Genomic DNA, 18287 nt, shown 5'->3' with positions numbered 1-18287 from the left:
TTCATTTTTATTAACTGCACACATTTTAAACCTATATGAGATATGATTGATTTTAGAATTCATTATTCCTTATGCAAGTAAAAACACTGAGGAGGCTATTTGGGAATATTGACAATAGAGGCAATTAAAATATATTTCAAAAAACTAACTTTTAGATAAATGCAGTAACTAGACAGACAGAATTCAAACAACAAAACAATGTGATCCACCAAACAAAGCCAGTGAGGTTTTTTGCCCCCTAGTTACTAACAGATATGGTGAGAAGCAAATCCCAATTTGAGATTACAAAAATTGAATCAATTTCAATCTGCAACTTACTTAAGGAATGAGTTCAAAATATTTTTAGAAATGGTTTAACAATTACTTATATTTTTAAGAGTAGCATTTCCTTTGTGCTGTGTCCGGAATAAAATCTTCATTAGGCTTTCAAAAGGCACAAAATACAACTGCAAGCATAAATATACCAAATTAGCAAGTCACAAATACAATCATGTGATAACTCTACACAAAGAAATTTCCTACGCCATAAGTGAAAACTTCTTGTGGGAAATAATTAAAATGGACAATTCAGAAAACTTTACAAAAATACTTCTTTTTATTAAAAGCAGCAATTTCAAGCAGAACAATACACAGAATGTAAACATCACTAAGTCCAGCTCCAGCCTGCTGAACCTTCGAGAAAGTCTACACTAAATGCATCTACTGTACTAGCAAGTTAACAGACTATATTATAATTTGAAAATATATTTTCTTCTATGAATTAAGAAAAAGTACTTTATCGTAATCTGTCCCAGCGCCAGATACTGGCATCATCACACACAGCTATAAGGATACTGCTGTCCCTGCTAAAACTGGTCTGTCGGATGGCAGCAACACATTTAGGATGAGTAAGAGTCGTACACCTGGAAAGAAAAGAAAATGATTCAGCTGCAATGTCAAATCTTCCTACTACATCATGGAGCACTGTTATTTAATGTGACCTAGGAGGAATTGAAGGCAACAAGATTATGGCCTTCATGGTGTATTTTGTATTCCAAATGAGGACTTGGAAAAGCAGTTTCCTGTTCACCCACCAGTTGTTTCTCATCCACCCGATTTTTACTGAAGCAAAGACTGAAAGCTTATTCAATCACATTATTTAGGACTTCATAATCAGTGTCATTTCCCAGCATTAGGAATAAAATACCAAAATCATTGACCACAGACTGCAGCACTTCCAGGAATTTCATCCATTAATGTATTCATATATATGTATTTACATGGATTAGACAGATAAATACATAAAGACATGTATAATAAACATATATATATACATTATGGATAATAAACATATATATATAGGGTATATAAAAATAAAATACATGAAGTATTTATTTATACAGCGTATATCCATTTTATATACAATGTTTTTTGGGAGTGGGTTTGTTTGGGGCACTTTTTTGTGTTCAGGGTTTTTTGCATTTGCATGTTTTCACACATACATATGTATCCACATGTATCTAAGAGACATGCTGTGAAATTGCCTGGCAACAGAGGTGAGGAAGTGGAAAGCCAGTGTTCTCTCTACACTGTGCTGCTTGTAGCTCACCTTTATATTCACCTTTTTTACTCCAGTCTTGTCACCTATCTCACCTTTGTCATGTGCTACACCCACCTAGCACTTCTTCTTCTAATGGCTTTGCAAAATTTCCACCCAATTAGCAAAAACTCTGAGAAATAAATTGCCTTTTACTGTATCTACACATGGTAGCTAGCACAACCCAACTGGGGCCTCTTGGCATTACTATAAATTATAAATTAGTGAGCTGTAATAAACATTAACCTTCAGGAGCTCACAATGTTAATTTCCCTAGTAGTTATAATGGAAAATAGGTAGTACTGTAAAGAATTTCTCTATTATTATTTCTCTGTTATCTGGAAAGGAAAAGTATCCCAACACCCTGCCTTAGCAAAAACAAAATAAAGTACTCACTTGGCTTTATGTGGATCTTCTATTTCTAAATCCCAAACATAAAGTTTGCCAACCTGATTGCCCAGAGCAAGCATCTTAAAAATAAAGCAGAGGATAAAGAAGTTTTAAAATACTCCCTCAAAGAATAAAGTCAGAATTTTCTAAAGGCTGTAGAGCTGATAAATTGTGTGTGAGCATTTAAATATGAACAACTTAATGAGCTTGTTGGAGGAGTCAGAAAGGCTGTAGAATTTGCCTTCTTCCTTCTATTTTATCAGTCTCTGCAGACAGGGGATGAAGACACCCAGAAACATATTTCCAGTGGAAAAAAAATATTTATTTGGTGGAACTTTTTTCCACAGGCAGAACCCAGAATAAAAAAATCTGGAGCTCCTTCAGGTTCATACAAAGCCCCATACAGCAAACCATTCTGTTTCTCAAACATCTCATGAACCAAGACCCTTCCTATGCCCATAAACATGTAATCAATTAAAAGCTACACACGTTCAAATACAGCAAAGTCAAACAAGTACCTTTTGCCAAAAATCCATTGAAAATCTCATGTACCATATGTCACACTGGCTATAATCAAATCTCCCAAGAATGGTCACGTTTGACTCACTGGGCTTGATTTTATCTATATCATCTTCCATCTTGCCAGGTTTCCAGCAAACAATGGCATTTTCACAAGACTGAAGTGAAACAATGAAAAGAAAAATCACCTGTAAAGCACACTGCAGAATCGGTCTAACTATAAGCAAATATTTAACCTTACAGCTTCCCCAGTGAAAGCATGAAAAGCAGAACTGAAAATCTCACCTCTGCCCTTAGATCACTGTCCATCACTGGCAACCTGATGCCCTCACAGCTTTGCCAGGTAATGGGACTGCAGGGGCCCTCCCTCAGCCACTTCAGATGAAGTCAACCACATGTGTTCAAACACAATTTCATTAGCAGCTTAAACTTGGTTTGAGGACTGTTTACCCAATCCCTTTGACTAACAGGACAGTGCACAAATTGCTGGTGAGTGCACCATCAAGGCAATTTGACAGCCTGCTTTAATATCTGCAAGCCAATGTTACTAGTGGACACAACACATTAATCAAAGTTACTCCATTATGATAACCCTCATCCCACTCTTTAGCAGAAGGATAACTAATCAACATCTAGAGATTCCTTTTCTGTATGTTCCATGCAGATTCTGGTTAGCCAGAAACCCTTTACTTGCAGCAGAGTACAGCTGTAGGAAGAATTTTGCAGTTAAGTATAAGCTGCTTACCCACACATCCTGACAGGTGACAAAATCCACAGCACACTCCACAAAATTATTTAACACAAGGTAATAATCTAAGCTAAGACCCAAATGCTAATAAAATTTCTAAGGTTTAGGATCCTCAGGACCAGCAAATAAATGTAATGTTGCTGAAAAAGCTGCAGCATTACCTTGGAAAGAATTAGGTCACCCAGCCACCGTACACAGTCAACATAGTTTCTATGTATGTCTCTTGTAGAAAAGTCAGGAAAGTGAATTTTCTGGGAAACAAAAGGCCTATGGAGAAAATTGCCAAGTGAGGTTCAGAAAAACAAACACAGAAGCACAAGTGTAATTTTTTTTAATAACCAGTTTTAACATATTTCAATGTTAAAAGAACAAGCCCAACTTTTTAACAGTTTTATAACAAAGCAGATTTTGTATGCAGTTCGTTTTTCTTTTTAATAGTAATAGGAATAGTCCCTGTTTTCATCCTCATTCCTAATGAAATAACTAAGTTTCCCATGTATCTCCCATGTGCAGAGATAGTGCTGAGTAAAACTACTCCTTCAGCTGCTGAATACAATGCCTGTCACCAAATACTTCAAGAACCAATTAAAGCTCAGTCTTCCTGATGCTGCTTCTGCAACATCTAAATTGTTAAATAGAAATGCACACTTTAAAAAAATTATCATTTAAAAAAAAAGCACGCTAAAAAGCATCATTTAATATTTGGTAACATTACCAAAAAAAGCGAGAGTATTTTCACAGCTAGTCTCATTGCTGAACATGTTCACTGTGTTTTAGACTCTTCAATTCTCTCAATGGTTTAACTGGAAGTTAAGATCAAAAAGTTGAAGAACTTCATAAAGGAGGATTTATCTATCATGTATCTAATTACTATGTTTACTTGATAATTTACTTATATCTGAGGTCAAATCAGAGAATGATGAAAATTAAAGATATTACTATGTAAACAGTTTTGTCCCCACCCCAAAGTCAAATAATACACAATAATTAACTACTCGATATAAGATTATTTGCCACATTTAATTACACAGATCTGATCCCCTTCTAGAAATTTTGAGATGAGATGAGATGAAGAAAAAATACTGACATCTTGAAATGTACAAAATACAAGCTTTATGATAATAGTTTGAGACATTTTCTAGTCAAGCAAAGAAATAATTGAGATAATTAAAAATAAAATTTTTGGGACTTTGAATCAGAATTCAATAAAATTCCAGTGAAGCAAACATCAATAAGACACACAATCTAGTGAGATTCAGTACCCAGCACAATATCCAGGTCACTCCCCAAAAACTCCCAACATGGAAAGGAATGAACCTGGACTGTTGATAGGAGTATTCATGTGTTGCAAAGACAGTCAAGGAAATGAAGACTACATACCTGTTGGTTTTATTTGGGTTGTACTCATAAGACTCTTTGATAGCATTAATCATTCTCTTGGAATTAATTCTCCAGAGTTTTAGAGAGTGATCCATCCCACAGGACATGATTTTTTCACCAAGAAGATCATAATCCTATGTATATAAAATAATTTTGAGCACTCCAACCCTAGGCTGCATTACATCAACTCAGATTTTATTCCATCGTTTCCATCAAAACAGCATTTTATGTGTAGAGCATGCAATAAAACTGAGTATTTCAAATAGAAAAATACTAAGAACGTAATCCAGCTCACTGCAAAGCAGCACAGCATCTTAGTAATTATATTCAGTCTCCCTCAAGAAAGAGAGACATACTCAACAGCACTGACAGTGAATCTACAACTAGTTCTCCTCCTTCTCTAAGTTCCCAAAGAGCAACTTTGGCAGAATTCCAGGGCTACAACATGGGTGAATAATAAATACAGTGTCAGATTTCCTACAGATGCACCCCTCATCTTTCACAACAGGTGACACAACCATAACGGTAAGAGTTCTTAAGAACAGCATATTAAAAGTTAACTATTCTAGTTGATATTTGCTGGGTACCAGTGTCTGTTCACAGCCACTGAAAAACAATTTAACTTAAATAATTTCTTTCCTTCACTACCATGTCTTTCCAGGTTTATTTGCTTATGCTTGACTTGATGAGAACTCAAGAACTTCAGAAGTGGGACCATCATGAAATGTTTTTACTCTTTCTAGCCCCACTGAGCCCTATTTTGCTCATTTCTAGGCTTTACCCCACAAAAAACAGCTACTGAAACACACAGATCCTGTCTGTAAGAGATGGTGACATCAATCAAACCACCTGACATTTAAAGTTGTCTATCTAAAGTGCATAAATACTTAAAACAGTATTTATGCACTTCCAGGTGGTTCTTTTTAAGTAGCTATAATATCAAAGAGTGCACAAGACTATAAAAGGTTGCTTACTACCCTTTGTAAATCTAAATCACTGCCCCACGGTCTTCCACTTACTGCACTTAACACCTCATCCCTGTGCCCTTCTACTCCTCCAAATATTGCAACCAGCGTGTCTGTCTGGATGTTCCACAGTCTCAATGCATGATCTATAAAGAACAAATAGAATTACATGCTGCTTTTTACATGTACATTTGAATAATATATTTCAGCTTAACCACTTTGAGTAACAGGTGCATAGGTCAACATCAAAAAAAGCACTTAATTCCTCTTCTCTTTTTAGAAACAACAGAACTGCATTAACTAAAATTACTATTATAACTTACTGTCAGAAGTAATTCTGTAATTGAAAAAGTGTGCCCACCCCCTCCCCTAGGGAGAGTTTCTAACAAAAACACACTTGGATCTTTAGATCATCCAAAAAGCAAAGACAAGTCTGATCTCAGACAAATATGCTTTTAGTCAGTCATAAAAAACAATTTTATGTATCAAAAAATACTAGAATTTCTTTCTGCCATTCTAACATCAACATTCAGAAAAGTTTGATTTTCCATTTTTTAACCTTTAGAACATTATTCTTTATGAACCACAGTCAGTAAGGAAGGGAAAAACTGTTTATATAAACAATATGTATTCCAAAGTCAATCAGACTAATCCACCTATTTAAAGGAAGTTTTAACAATTTCTAATGAAGAACCTCTAGTGTATCTCCCGATAGGAAATGGGAACACCTCTAGTGTATCTCCCTTTCAGATTCCACATGTACATTGCACTGAATTAGAGCAACACCCAAAATCCCAGAAGGGACACAGGTGGCAACACAGTCCCAAATATTCTCCCTTTTTTGTTAATCTCTCAGCCAAGCAGTTTAAACAGTCCAAATATTCTCCTGCTTCATGTCTTAGTGATAGCACCTGGTCCAGAAACTGCACCTTAAAGCTTGTAGTACTATGGCTGATGTCAAAATATTATTACAAAGAGAACCTAAAAAAATACAGAAACTGGATTTTTACAGACCCACAGCACCAACGTGACTGTTGCAAGCATCAGAGAACTTCCCAACTCTTGTTCTCATGAAGCTTCATCACTAAATCAAATTACACTAAAGCCAACAGTCCCCTTCAGTGAATGTTTCCAACTCAAGCATTGCTGAAGGCCAGCTCCTTGTGGCAGATCATTCCCTTACTTAACAAAACAGTCACTATTAGGAAGCTGTGACTGTTAGAACTTTCTGGACAAGCCCATAGGACACTCTACCAAAAACTCCCCTCACTAATATGCTCTCTACTCAAAGTCCAATTAAAGTTCCCAAGCAACAGACAATCCAGGTTTTTCCCCACAGCCATGATGGTAAACGCTGTCTGCTAGATTAAGACGTCCCCACTAGATGGCAACGTGATTCAACAACTGAAAAAAACTTAAATTCAACTGTCAAGAAAGTAAAGAGCAAACCCAAGGCTTATGATTCTTCTTTCCTAAAAAGCAGCACTATTCACAATCCCTTTGCACCATAGCTGGAGTTATGGTTGTAGGCCATGGATTTAGTAAGTATAAAATACATAGCCATGTAAAAAGCATGATTTGCTCTCAACTTTCACAGTGAACTTGTTCAGTGCCATTCATAAAAAAAAAAAAAAAAAAAAATTCATGAAGGTTTTTGGCCATATTGAAGACCAAACTCCAATCTAAAATATCCTCATTTATACAAAAACAACAGACATTTTTCCTCACCTTTGCTTACAGATAAAAGAAGATTTGGATCTCTTGGATGGAATTTCAGTTCATTGATTGCATTTCCATGGCCCACGTAGTGCTGGGATAGAATTCAGAGACCAAGTTACCGTTTCCCCTCATGTTTACATGTACTTAGAGGAAAAAAGTGTCATGCCTTACTGAAACACAAGCTGCATCTCAAAGTCCTGAACACTCACCTTTATGCACTGCATTGTAATAGGATTAATTATCCTAATAATACCCCTGGATCCTGCCACAGCCAGAAGAGGATGGCTTGTATTGCTATCATATGTCCATGCGCAGGTATAGAAATTTTCATCTGCCTACAATGCCTCAAGTTAAGGACCACAGAACCAACAGGAGATTTTTTATTTTCTTTTTTTAAACAGAATTTTATTTCAAACAAACCTGTTGCTATTTTAACCAAGTGCCCAGGAGTCTCTGCTGGATGCCATAAGAAAAAGACACAAATTCAGTTATACACCTGGAATTACCAGCAACATTGCCTTTTCTACAGATGTTGATTTCCTCACTTCTGTTCCATAACATACAAGGAAGAACTTCTCTTTCATGGCATCACCTTTGCTTGGGAATAATGAATCACAACCGAGCCTACAAGTTAATGACTTGTGTATTGCAAATGATCAACACAAATTATTAATGCCTCAGAGCATGAAACGACATTCTTAGGCTTTAAACCCTGTTCCAATTCACAGAGAAACTGAGGCCACTGTAAAGCAAGGAAACATTATACAAACATTAGTGTTGAGAAGATTAAACCAATGGAGAATCAGTTTTCAAATATTTTAATACAGTCTGGTCCCTGAGTCTGCGTTTTTAACATTTTTTCAACAGGGGGATTCTAGGATGTGGGAAAGAGGCAAGACTTGGACCTAACATAAAGAATGCACCACATGAGCAAAGTATTAAATCACAGACAAAACATTTTCATGCTTTTTCCTACAGAGCCTCTTGATTTTTCACAAAGAAGAAGCAATCATGGGTATTTAACTTAAAAGGATACATCAGCATCCACGTAAGACTGCAACAGACGGATCTCTCCTTGGGAATGACATTCATATAAAGTAACCTGGAAAAAAAAAAAAACAAAAATAAATAAGTGGGACAGACTGCTTCCCAGTTGTGATATTTCAAAAGGAAATCACATGTACCCATCTACTGACTGCCTGATGAGGAGAGGTGGAGTGCCTCTATGGTTTAGATTTCATCCATCATCCATTTGTTTAACAGGTGGAAATGGTTTTTTGATAAAAGAACGCCCACAGCAGTTTCAGTAAAGCACCATTCCAGGACTTGTCAGCTGTCCTTCCCAGATATTGAAGTTTATTATTTTAATTACCTTAATAAGATAAACTCTTGTTGGAATTACTTACTTCAGTCATCTCTAATGTGACTTGGTCTTGGAATGAGTCATTGATACCTTGCTTAAACTTAGTTTAACAACTCATTGAAACCGTGCTTAAACTTAGTTTAGTGTGTTCTGGTGACTTGCCAGGCAGAACAAACCTAGAAATTAAACACTTCTTATTTATTCACAGCACTTGCATAAAACGTATTTCTCAGGTTATTTTCAAGACTGAAATGACATCAATCCCAGTTCAGAGGAATTCTATAAATTCACTCCACACAGGCCATTAATTTAGCTACTGAGATGGCTGGCATCATTGCAGACAGTTCTCATCCTGTATATATGAGTACATGACCTTTAGAAAATAATAACATTTATGAAGAACAATTTCATTGAGAAGATACATTCATGCACCTCTCTTCCTTATCCCATATGTATATTACTTAACGACTTTTTTCTTTACTGCATAGCTTAATTACCAAATAGCTACCATGACTTCATAGGACAATCCAAAGGATGCAGCTGTCCCAGATAACAGATGCTACACATCTTAGAAATACATCTGTTTATACTGTGTGTCCATACCAAACACAGGTAAAGGGATTGCTTGAAAACAGGAATGCATGCAGAACCACACTGAAGGGCGTATGATGAAAAACAGATTACTCACTCTGTTGCTGCCTACAGTGGCAAAAACAAGAGGATCACCTTCTTTACTGTGCCAGTTAAACTGCACTCCAAACAGAGGCTGGCCATGGTCCTCCTATAGGTATAAAGTAAGAGAAGAGATAAAAAACCCAACAAAACCCACAGGCTGTGAAATTTAACACTTTAACTGTAAGTTTCCCTCCTCAAACTAATGGGTTCACAGGCAGTGTAATTTTAGATAGTGAACAATTACCAATCACAGTTTTGTAACATCACATTTTAGCTTAGTTGTCTTAAAGGGAGGTTTAAAGGAATATTCTGACAAATGTACCCCTCTCTTTTCTTTCTCCACCAAGCTTTTAAAAAGTAAAGGGGAAGAACTGTTGTCTCAGTTACGCCTAGAAGCTGGCAGAACTCCCAAGTTGTATTTGCAGCTCTACTATTTTTCTTCACATTTTTCAATAAGGCAATCTCTGCATCTAAGGTCATACCTATATGCATTTTCTATCATAATTACCTATACACAAGGATTTGCAAATTCACAGTTAAGAATTACCAGGAGAGAGAAGAATTACACTGGTATAAGGATGAAGAAGTCACATTTAACTATTACATTACAGTTAGGTCTTGTAACTTTGCCACAGACACAAGGAACTCTCTCCAGCATGTCACAATATCGCTAACAAAGTTCATGTCTACAAAATGTTTTCAGATTCCCTTTTACGGTTACCAGAGAAATGCCAAGTACTATTTTTATACAACTTACATCAGTTTGGGAGAAAAAAAAAAAGTAGGTATGTTTATGAATTGTGATGAATATGGTAGTGCTTGTTAATAATTGATAACAGTATTTTGGCCTGTCCTAACAGGATGTTTTTAGCAAGAATAATGTTCATTGAAGTGCCTCCCCACAGGGGACTGTCTGGGACAGTGCAGGCAGGAAGGAAGTGTCTCATGATGGCTGTTCAGCAGCCTTCAAATGGCAGCACTTCAGAGACAACACAAGAAGTACCAGCCCTGGCAGCTCTGGCCTATACAAAACCAAATAATAAATTCGAGGTGGGGGTGTGAGTAGAGAGTCTAACACTCCTTAGGAAAAGAAAAGTAAAGGAAGTCAGGAAAAAATTTAAATAGCATTATTTACTGAGAAAGGCTGTATCTGTTATTAACAGAAATAACTAGAAGAGCTAGAAAGAGAAAGCAGAAAATCTTTCACAGATGAAGGCGCTCCTGCAATTCTTAAGAGAGGCAACAACTTTCAAAGCTCAATACAGATTAAAAAGAATTGTTCAAAGCTTAACTCATAGTATTACCCATCTAACATAAAAGAACAAACTAATGGCTTTACAAGATGAGGAATATAGGATATTAGGAAAGGGAAAAGTAGCAACGTTATTAGTAACCCCAGGACAGAAGAAAAAAGCAGGTATTCAGTATCTGTAAAGCATTACAGTTTAACTAGAAATGAAGAAATGAGGAAAACTGTAAGCCATAAAATTGCATATACAAGGTCATGATTTTTTGTGTTCAATACATTTATTAATTTTACTTGGTAGCCTTAATTTTTGAGTGTATTTAAGTCTTGTTTCAAGAGAATGGCTGAAAGATCAAATTCAGAATGCTAATTAAGTTTTTCCACTAATAATAACTTGGTTTCAAATTTCTGCTTGAAGGAGTTCCTGCTGCTTCTTAGTAGTGAGTGCTTCTGACGTATCACATGAAGATAACAACAGGTAAAATTCATGGATTCCCACTGCTTTATTACAGAGACACATTAGCAGGTTTTACATTTGTTTTTCTGGAACAACCTTGTTCTCTGTCATATGCTCTGATTCTGATAAATTTAACAAAATATGGAAAGTGAAAAGCAGTATGTTTTTCACCCACAAGATAAGATATTTTTCCAGCATAAGTTTCAGTAAGTTTCTGATTTTCTAGGTAGGACCCAAACTAAGGTGATAAGCAGAGACGTACAACAGAGTGCTACATTGTTTCCATATTTTTATATTTGAGTACATACCTAGAGTATTTTGCTAGCTTTTTCAAAGAAAACCTATTTCCCTGGAAAAAATTACTGAGCAAGACGAATGTCTTTAGTCTACTTACTTCACCCACATTACATTTCTCACACCAAGTGCTACAATCTCCAGGAGCCTGACTGTACATATTGCAGTTTTGCTGGTGTTTGATGGATGAAGCAGCCAGGCAGAAGCTCTTGCAGGAAGACAGCAGGGTATCTGCAGAAGCTCTGCTCCTATTTAAACTCCCAACATCCCCAGTGGTCAGAGACAGCACACAGCTATTTTGAAAATACTTGTCTGCTCTAATTTTTGTCCCAAGTGCTAAACAATGAAGGAGCTTTTCCAAAACATTGTACTTCTAGGTGCCGTACAAGATGGTTATGCTCAGAGGCCAAGTATGTGACACAAATCTGACACTGGTTTGTACAGACAGAAGTGACCCAGATACCCGTCCAAAAGTAAAATTGTGAAATGCCATCTTGTCCCTGCTATGAATAAAGGGCACAAAACCCAAAGCACCCAGGTTCTTCATGCACTAGAGAAAGAAGGCGAAGAAGAAAACAGACCTATTGCTACAAAAGCAAATAAATAATCAGTGGTAAGTTCCAAGCTTACTCACTCAACACCAACTCGGGTTCAGTCAAGAAGTAAGATTAGACCTGGTTTTAGACAAAAGCAGTGAAGTCAATACTATGCCAAAAATAATCACCTGCATGAATGCCTTTTAATCTGTGTCACCCACACTGCCAGTAGGGAGCCAACAACCCACACACACATTTCCAGTTCCCAGAAGTGGAAGTAAGCCATTATGGGCAGTGGGTTTAGTTTTATTTAGTCTCCATTACACATCAACAAGCTAAAATTCTGCATGGCATTGGATACTGGTTCCCAGGTCAGGAAACAGCAAGTAGAAGCTGAGACAACACCAGGCTGCTTACAACTTAAGCACACACCCTAAGCAGAAGTAAATGGTAGGGAAAATAATTGCATTGCTTTAAAGGGAGCACAATAAAGCAAAACAGACATGATTTTCTGCCAGAAGATCAATCAGCAAAACAGATATGGATATATGAAGATGTGCAACTGTCCTAGCTGTGTTAGCTGTATACAGTCATTTATAAACCCTATTTCCATTCAGCCCACAGAAAGGTTTTTCAGTACATCTTACAAGTAACTTACTACCCCAAAAAGAAAAAAAAGAGTTTTTTATTTCCTGTCATTTTCAAAGTTGCATTTTTGTTTTCCTGATGCTTAAATTTCATCCAAAAAAACACTCAAAGTAGTGTTTAAAAAGCATATTTAGCGAGCGCTGAGTTTTTCAGGCTTAGTCATAACCATTCGACACTCAAAGCAGACAGTAATGACCATATTTCTTTGTTTCCCCGAGGAAAAAAGTAAAAAAAAAAAAACAAAAAACAAAATAAGAGTGGGAAACCATAAGCATGAAAGTGCAAAAACATGTAATTTATACACCCCTAAAGAATATTAATTTCTATGATCTTTAAATCATGTCGATCCTTCTCTAACTTCAATACTTGCATCTTACAGCATAGTTCAAAAACATATAAACTAGGGAATATATGACATGGTACTCAAAGAGTTACACGTGTCTTTCTAAACCCACATACAACATTCAATCACTAGTTTTTGCCAGAGTATGCAAAGTTAGTATGGATGAACGGGAAATGGTAGAGAGGCTTCCTCACTCATGAAGTAAAAAATCAAATTTGGATGCTACCTAATCTTCATATTAACATGCACATCTCTTATTACCATTCATTTCAGATCAAAGAGAAATGGAGAAAAAAGCTAATAAAAATACTCCACTTAATTGAAATGCTACATTTACTCCCTCACAGCTTGATTCCACTTGCACAGGAATCTGTTCCCAGGCCCTGATCCAAATCCAAGGAAATCAGGGATTGCTTAGTTTCATAGCTTGGTCTTTTGGTTTGCCCTACAATGGGGTCTGGATTAATACTGGAGTGAAGGAATGTTTTGTTTTCCCAGAAGACACTTGGAAAGTACTAACCCTTTTTGTCTGCAGACAGAAAACAAGTATGAGTAACAAAGCTCAGAACTTGTTAAAAGTTTGAGTGTCCAAAGGCCCATGTCTGTGTTTGAAGTATGACTTGAAGCCACAAATAGCACCATCCGCGGGGGCGATTCACGCGAATCACAGGAACTGCTGCCTACCTTGGTGAAATGAAACAACTTCCCTTCCTCCTACACCCTCAAAGGCCTGGAGATAATTTTTATAGTTCAAGAACACAAGAAGATCAATTTGTTTCTCAGACACTTTTGTCAGTGTAACTTCGTATCACAACTTCTCCAGTGACAAAGCTCATTTAGAAGGTTCCCATGGTCCAAACCTTTTATCCCCTCCTACTCAGGTACCTCAGTGTTTCACTAAGGCAGCCTGAAGACAAAGTTCAGAAAGAGCCACACCAGCACAGCTCCACAGTTATGCATGGAGGAATGAAAAAATACTCTTAGAGCAATTCTGCAGAAAATATCCTCTACTGAGCTACACAGATCCTCAGAGAGTTTGTCCATCTTGTTCCTGACACAATCATCCTTTATTTAGAAATCTTATAAAAATCAAATCATAAGGCTCATTTACAGCTTTTTCCACATAAATATCCCACACAAGGCTGAGGAATGAGAAAAAGAAGAACATTCTGACAGAGTAAAATAGTCATGAATGAGAAAACTTGTTCAGTCCACCATAGTCTGTCACCAGTGCAGAAGAAAACAGCACTATGCTAGAACAGCAGAACAGGGAGTAAAGTCCATGAATCCACATCTCTTAAAACCGTCAGGTGTTACATGGGAAGATACATACTTCCTAAATCAGGTGCTAACACATGATCCCAACACTCACTATAAATTAACCAAATTGCACTACACAGTAGTTACAATAATGCCAGAGGACAGAATATACCTGATCTGCTTAACTGTGAGGAAAAAACTAAGATTGTTGGGTTGAATTGTTTGGGGTTTTTTTTCAACACATAGAAAAATCAGTGCAGGTTCTGTATTTTGCATGGAGTTGTCATAGGTTTGGTTTTAGTTCAATTTGTTTATCCAACTTCTCATATTTATCTCTAGCATCTACAGGTTCAACGAAATACATAATCACAGCATCATACAAAACTTGGCAAAGTGTACAAAAACAGGGTTAACTGCAGCACTACCTACTGTTTCCTACTTCACAGCATACCTTTTCTTCAAAACTTTGGCTATTCCATGTAAGAAAAATAATTGCTTCAAATCAGCAGGGAACATAATTGTTTAATGATATTTAAAAGTATCTAGCATGACGCTGTCTCACAGCCAACATTAACACTGCTGCTAGTAAGTGGAGCCCAGCATTCCCTGAAGCTCACACATACCTACCTTTAGGCTATTTACACATTTGAAGGAATATTTGCACTTCTTTGACTTCCATTTTCCTTTCCCCCAGCTTTTTCTTCCTGGTGCATTAGGAGTGTTTGTTGGCGTATCAGGGCGTTCGGTGTTAGTACCACTTTCAATACTAACGGCATCATCCTGAAAACATTCAAAATTATATAGAATGTCACAAAGAGACTGTTAACTGCTGTATAAATTCAACTTATCTTGCAGCACTTGGCCTTTTCACTTTTTCTTGTCATTCATAGGAACCTATCTCCCAGGACTTGGTGTAATTTAGATTCACATATTTAAATCTAATGCCAGTATAACAGCATTCCCCTCTAGAAGCAGAACATGAATCACATGAGGACTAATCCAAGAGGGAGAAATATGAACTGTGATCTGGTGACATTTATTCAGAATACTGGTAGATGCTCTTAAGTAAATGTCTAGCGAGAAAGCAGCTGTTTCCTCTAGAAAACGTCTTTGATCCAGATGAAATGAGTACTTCTGAAGTACTGAAGAAGAGTTGTTTGTTTAAAAACACGAGGCTTGACCCTACCAAGAACTGAGCCACTCCAAGGCTTCTGTACACCCTCACAGCAGCACCACTCACAGCACAGTTCTGGAGCGGGCCAGCACTGACATCAGAAGACAAAGTCCCACCTCTCTCTTCTGCTCCTTCCCAGATATTTACTTGTTTCCAGTAAAAGATAAATTCTGATCAGCTAACTAATCCAACTGGCTCTCCAACCATTAGCATAAGATAAGAATGGGGAAAATTGAAAAATAAAGGGATCCATCCAGCCACTGAGAGATTTTAAATCAGCTTTGGACACTCAGCAGAAACTACAATTTCATGTGTGGTCTGACTGCACGGCACTGTTTAAAAGGACATTTCCCTACATCACCCATCACAGAGCACTTCACCTTCACTGTACCTGCCAACCCTGTGCTTCTGTATGAGTACGTTCAGCTTGTTAAAAATCAACTTTTTCCATTTTTTCTGGCAAAATAGTCTGTTCACTTTTCATCAGGATAGTGGGGGTAAAAGAACTCATCCCAGGCCAGGTCATTTCTAGGGCTGAACTAAGGGAGACAGAGGCAGACAACAGCCTGTCACTGGAGGAGGATCACAAAGCTGCATTAGGAACTCTACTAGGAATATGGAATGAAGTCAGCTGTAAACATTAATACACTAAATACTACCAAGCATTTATTCTTTGTCCCAGTTTCAAGTCTGTATTATCAGAAGCCTGTAGAAGTGTACTAGTCTTTGTTTGCCCAACAACTCTGAATAACAGGACATGCAGAGGACAAAAAGGAGGAAAGATACCACACAAGCCCATAAGTGTACTGCCCAAATCTGGAATCATTCCCTTCACGTTGAACCCCTAAAAGAGCCAACCCTCCACTAATATTCATAACCAAGTTTAACAATTTTTAAGTTTTCCTGTTTCTTCCCCTTTACACTAAAAAAATTTCAAAGTTGGCTGAATTCTCATCCCCCAAGCACACTTGCCAGAATTTTAATACTTGACAAGACTGAAGTTTTCTCTGGACTAGACAGATACTATCAATGTGAGAACACTGGGCAGCTGATGTGGTGCAACTACACCAGGTATCTGCAACTACCACATAACCAACAAGCCTGCACATAGGACACCTGTGGAGCAGAACAGACCCTTTCTCCAAAACAACACTATTATGTCAACTTTTAAACAGAATCCCCCATCTTGGAGGAGCAGTGGAGTCCAGTAACAAACTCTTGAAAAAGGAACCCCTTCACCACTGAGGCAACCCACATCAAAGAATCATATAATCACAGACTGGTTTGTGTTGGAAAGGACCTTAAAGATCACCTAGTCTAACCCCCTACCATGGGCAGGAACACCTTTCACTCGATCAAGTTGCCTAAAGCCACATCCAGCCTGGCCTTAAACCTCTCCAGGGATGGGGCATCCACAACATCTCTGGGCAACCTGTTCCACCATCAGTGATAGCCTAAACGGCAGCAAATTAAGCCTGAACGTCTGTCACCAAACTATACTTGGATCCACAAATGCTGCTGAGCTATGAAAAAAAAAAAACAGGAGCAGTGGTGTGGAACATCTCAAACCTGCCTGTCACCTCACCAGCCACTTCCACAACCACTTCCAAAGGTTGTAGAGGATGTGGTCCAGATCCCTCACTTGCTGGATAAGTGCAGAAAAAAACTTCCACACACTATAATACACAAACACAATAACTACCCAATCCCCTTCACACCAATAACTACATAAAGTGACTGCTCGATACCTTAGATTAAGTTTACCTTTCAGGTATAAAGTTGTTCTATATTAATCACATTACCTTTGCTCTGAACACTAGAATTTCACCTAGCTTAGAGATTACAGACCCCATCCCTGCTGCCTTCTGCTGACAGTAGTTTACGAGCACCATCTCCTACTTCTCATTCACCAAGGGGCTGCACACATAAACTTGTGCTGCATATTACTCTACAACGCGACAGTGAAGACACACGATGCAAAACTGCAAAAAAGATGGAAAATGCTGCTGGTTTGCAGGGAAAATTTTAAAAAAATAAAAGTTTGACGTTTTGAAGCAGAGTTCGAGACAGCCCGCTCACAGTTTGGGCCTCAAATCCACCTTCACCCACGTGGAGGCAAAGCGGGAATCTCTCTCCCAGACCCTCTCCGGTCTCTCCCACCGGGCCCTCCCTCCAGCGGCCCCGAGGGGCGGCCACCGAGCCGAGACGGGCGGGCTGAGACCCCTTTCTTCTCTCGCCCCTCATCCCCTCTCCCGCCCGGGACAGAGCCGAGGGGGTTCCGGTGGGCGATGTCCCCTCACGGCGGGACGCGCCGGGGCCGGGGGCGGCGGCTCCCCCTCCCCTCCCTTCCCCTCCGCGCTCCCGCCCGCCCCCGGCGCGAGGCCCCGTGCCCGCCGCGCGCGCGCGCGCGCTCCCGCCACACCAGCCCCCCGCACCCGTGCCCCCTCCCTCTCGCCCGGCCTCACGTTCTCATCGCCGGACAGGTCCCCGGGGTTACTGTTCTCGTCGCTGCTCAGCTTCTGCTTCTTCGCCGGCATCTCTCCCGCCGGTGCCGCCGCCGCCGGGGCTTCTCCCCGCTCAGACATCTTCCCCGCCCCCCACCCACCGCCACGCAGCCGCAAAGCGCGGACGGGGAGGTCGGAACGGCTGTGCCGTAAAGTGGCCGCGTTGGCCGGGCAGGAGCCGCCACGCCGGCGGAGGAGCGCCTTTCCCGCCGCTGGAAAGCGCCTTGTCCCGGCGCTGGGAAAGCGCCCTGGCCTCAGGGACTGGGCGGGCGGCGGGGACCCCGCTCGTCTCGGGGGGCTCAGCCGAGAGTCAGCCCGCGGGTTCACAGCGCGGCGGCACCAGCCTAGCGCTGCCTGCAGCCCGAGCCCGTCTGTGATGGAGAAACAAACAGCCCCTCTCTCCGCGGGTGTTACCCACCCCTCTGGCCGTCTTTTCTCGTGCCCCAAGGGTTTGTTGGGGGTTGTTTTATTGTGTGTTCTCTTACTCCAC

The 18287-nt window shown here is 39.3% G+C and overlaps 1 protein-coding gene across 1 annotated transcript; it reads right to left on the bottom strand.

Moving 5' to 3' along the window:
* Window positions 1-571: 571 nt before the first annotated feature.
* EED (embryonic ectoderm development) lies at window positions 572-17898 on the bottom strand. Its single transcript, XM_015633720.2, has 12 exons — window positions 17759-17898; window positions 14747-14899; window positions 9349-9441; window positions 8334-8399; window positions 7507-7632; window positions 7307-7388; window positions 5633-5724; window positions 4614-4747; window positions 3395-3500; window positions 2485-2643; window positions 1973-2046; window positions 572-902 (listed from the first exon to the last, which is right to left on the bottom strand). Exons 1-12 carry the CDS (start codon window positions 17876-17878, stop codon window positions 776-778), a joined length of 1332 nt encoding a protein of 443 aa, XP_015489206.1. The 5' UTR covers window positions 17879-17898; the 3' UTR covers window positions 572-775.
* Window positions 17899-18287: the final 389 nt, after the last annotated feature.

Source organism: Parus major, chromosome 1 (genome assembly GCF_001522545.3).
Source record: "Parus major isolate Abel chromosome 1, Parus_major1.1, whole genome shotgun sequence".
NCBI lineage: Eukaryota > Metazoa > Chordata > Aves > Passeriformes > Paridae > Parus > Parus major.
This window is presented reverse-complemented; position numbering and strand designations above follow the sequence as displayed.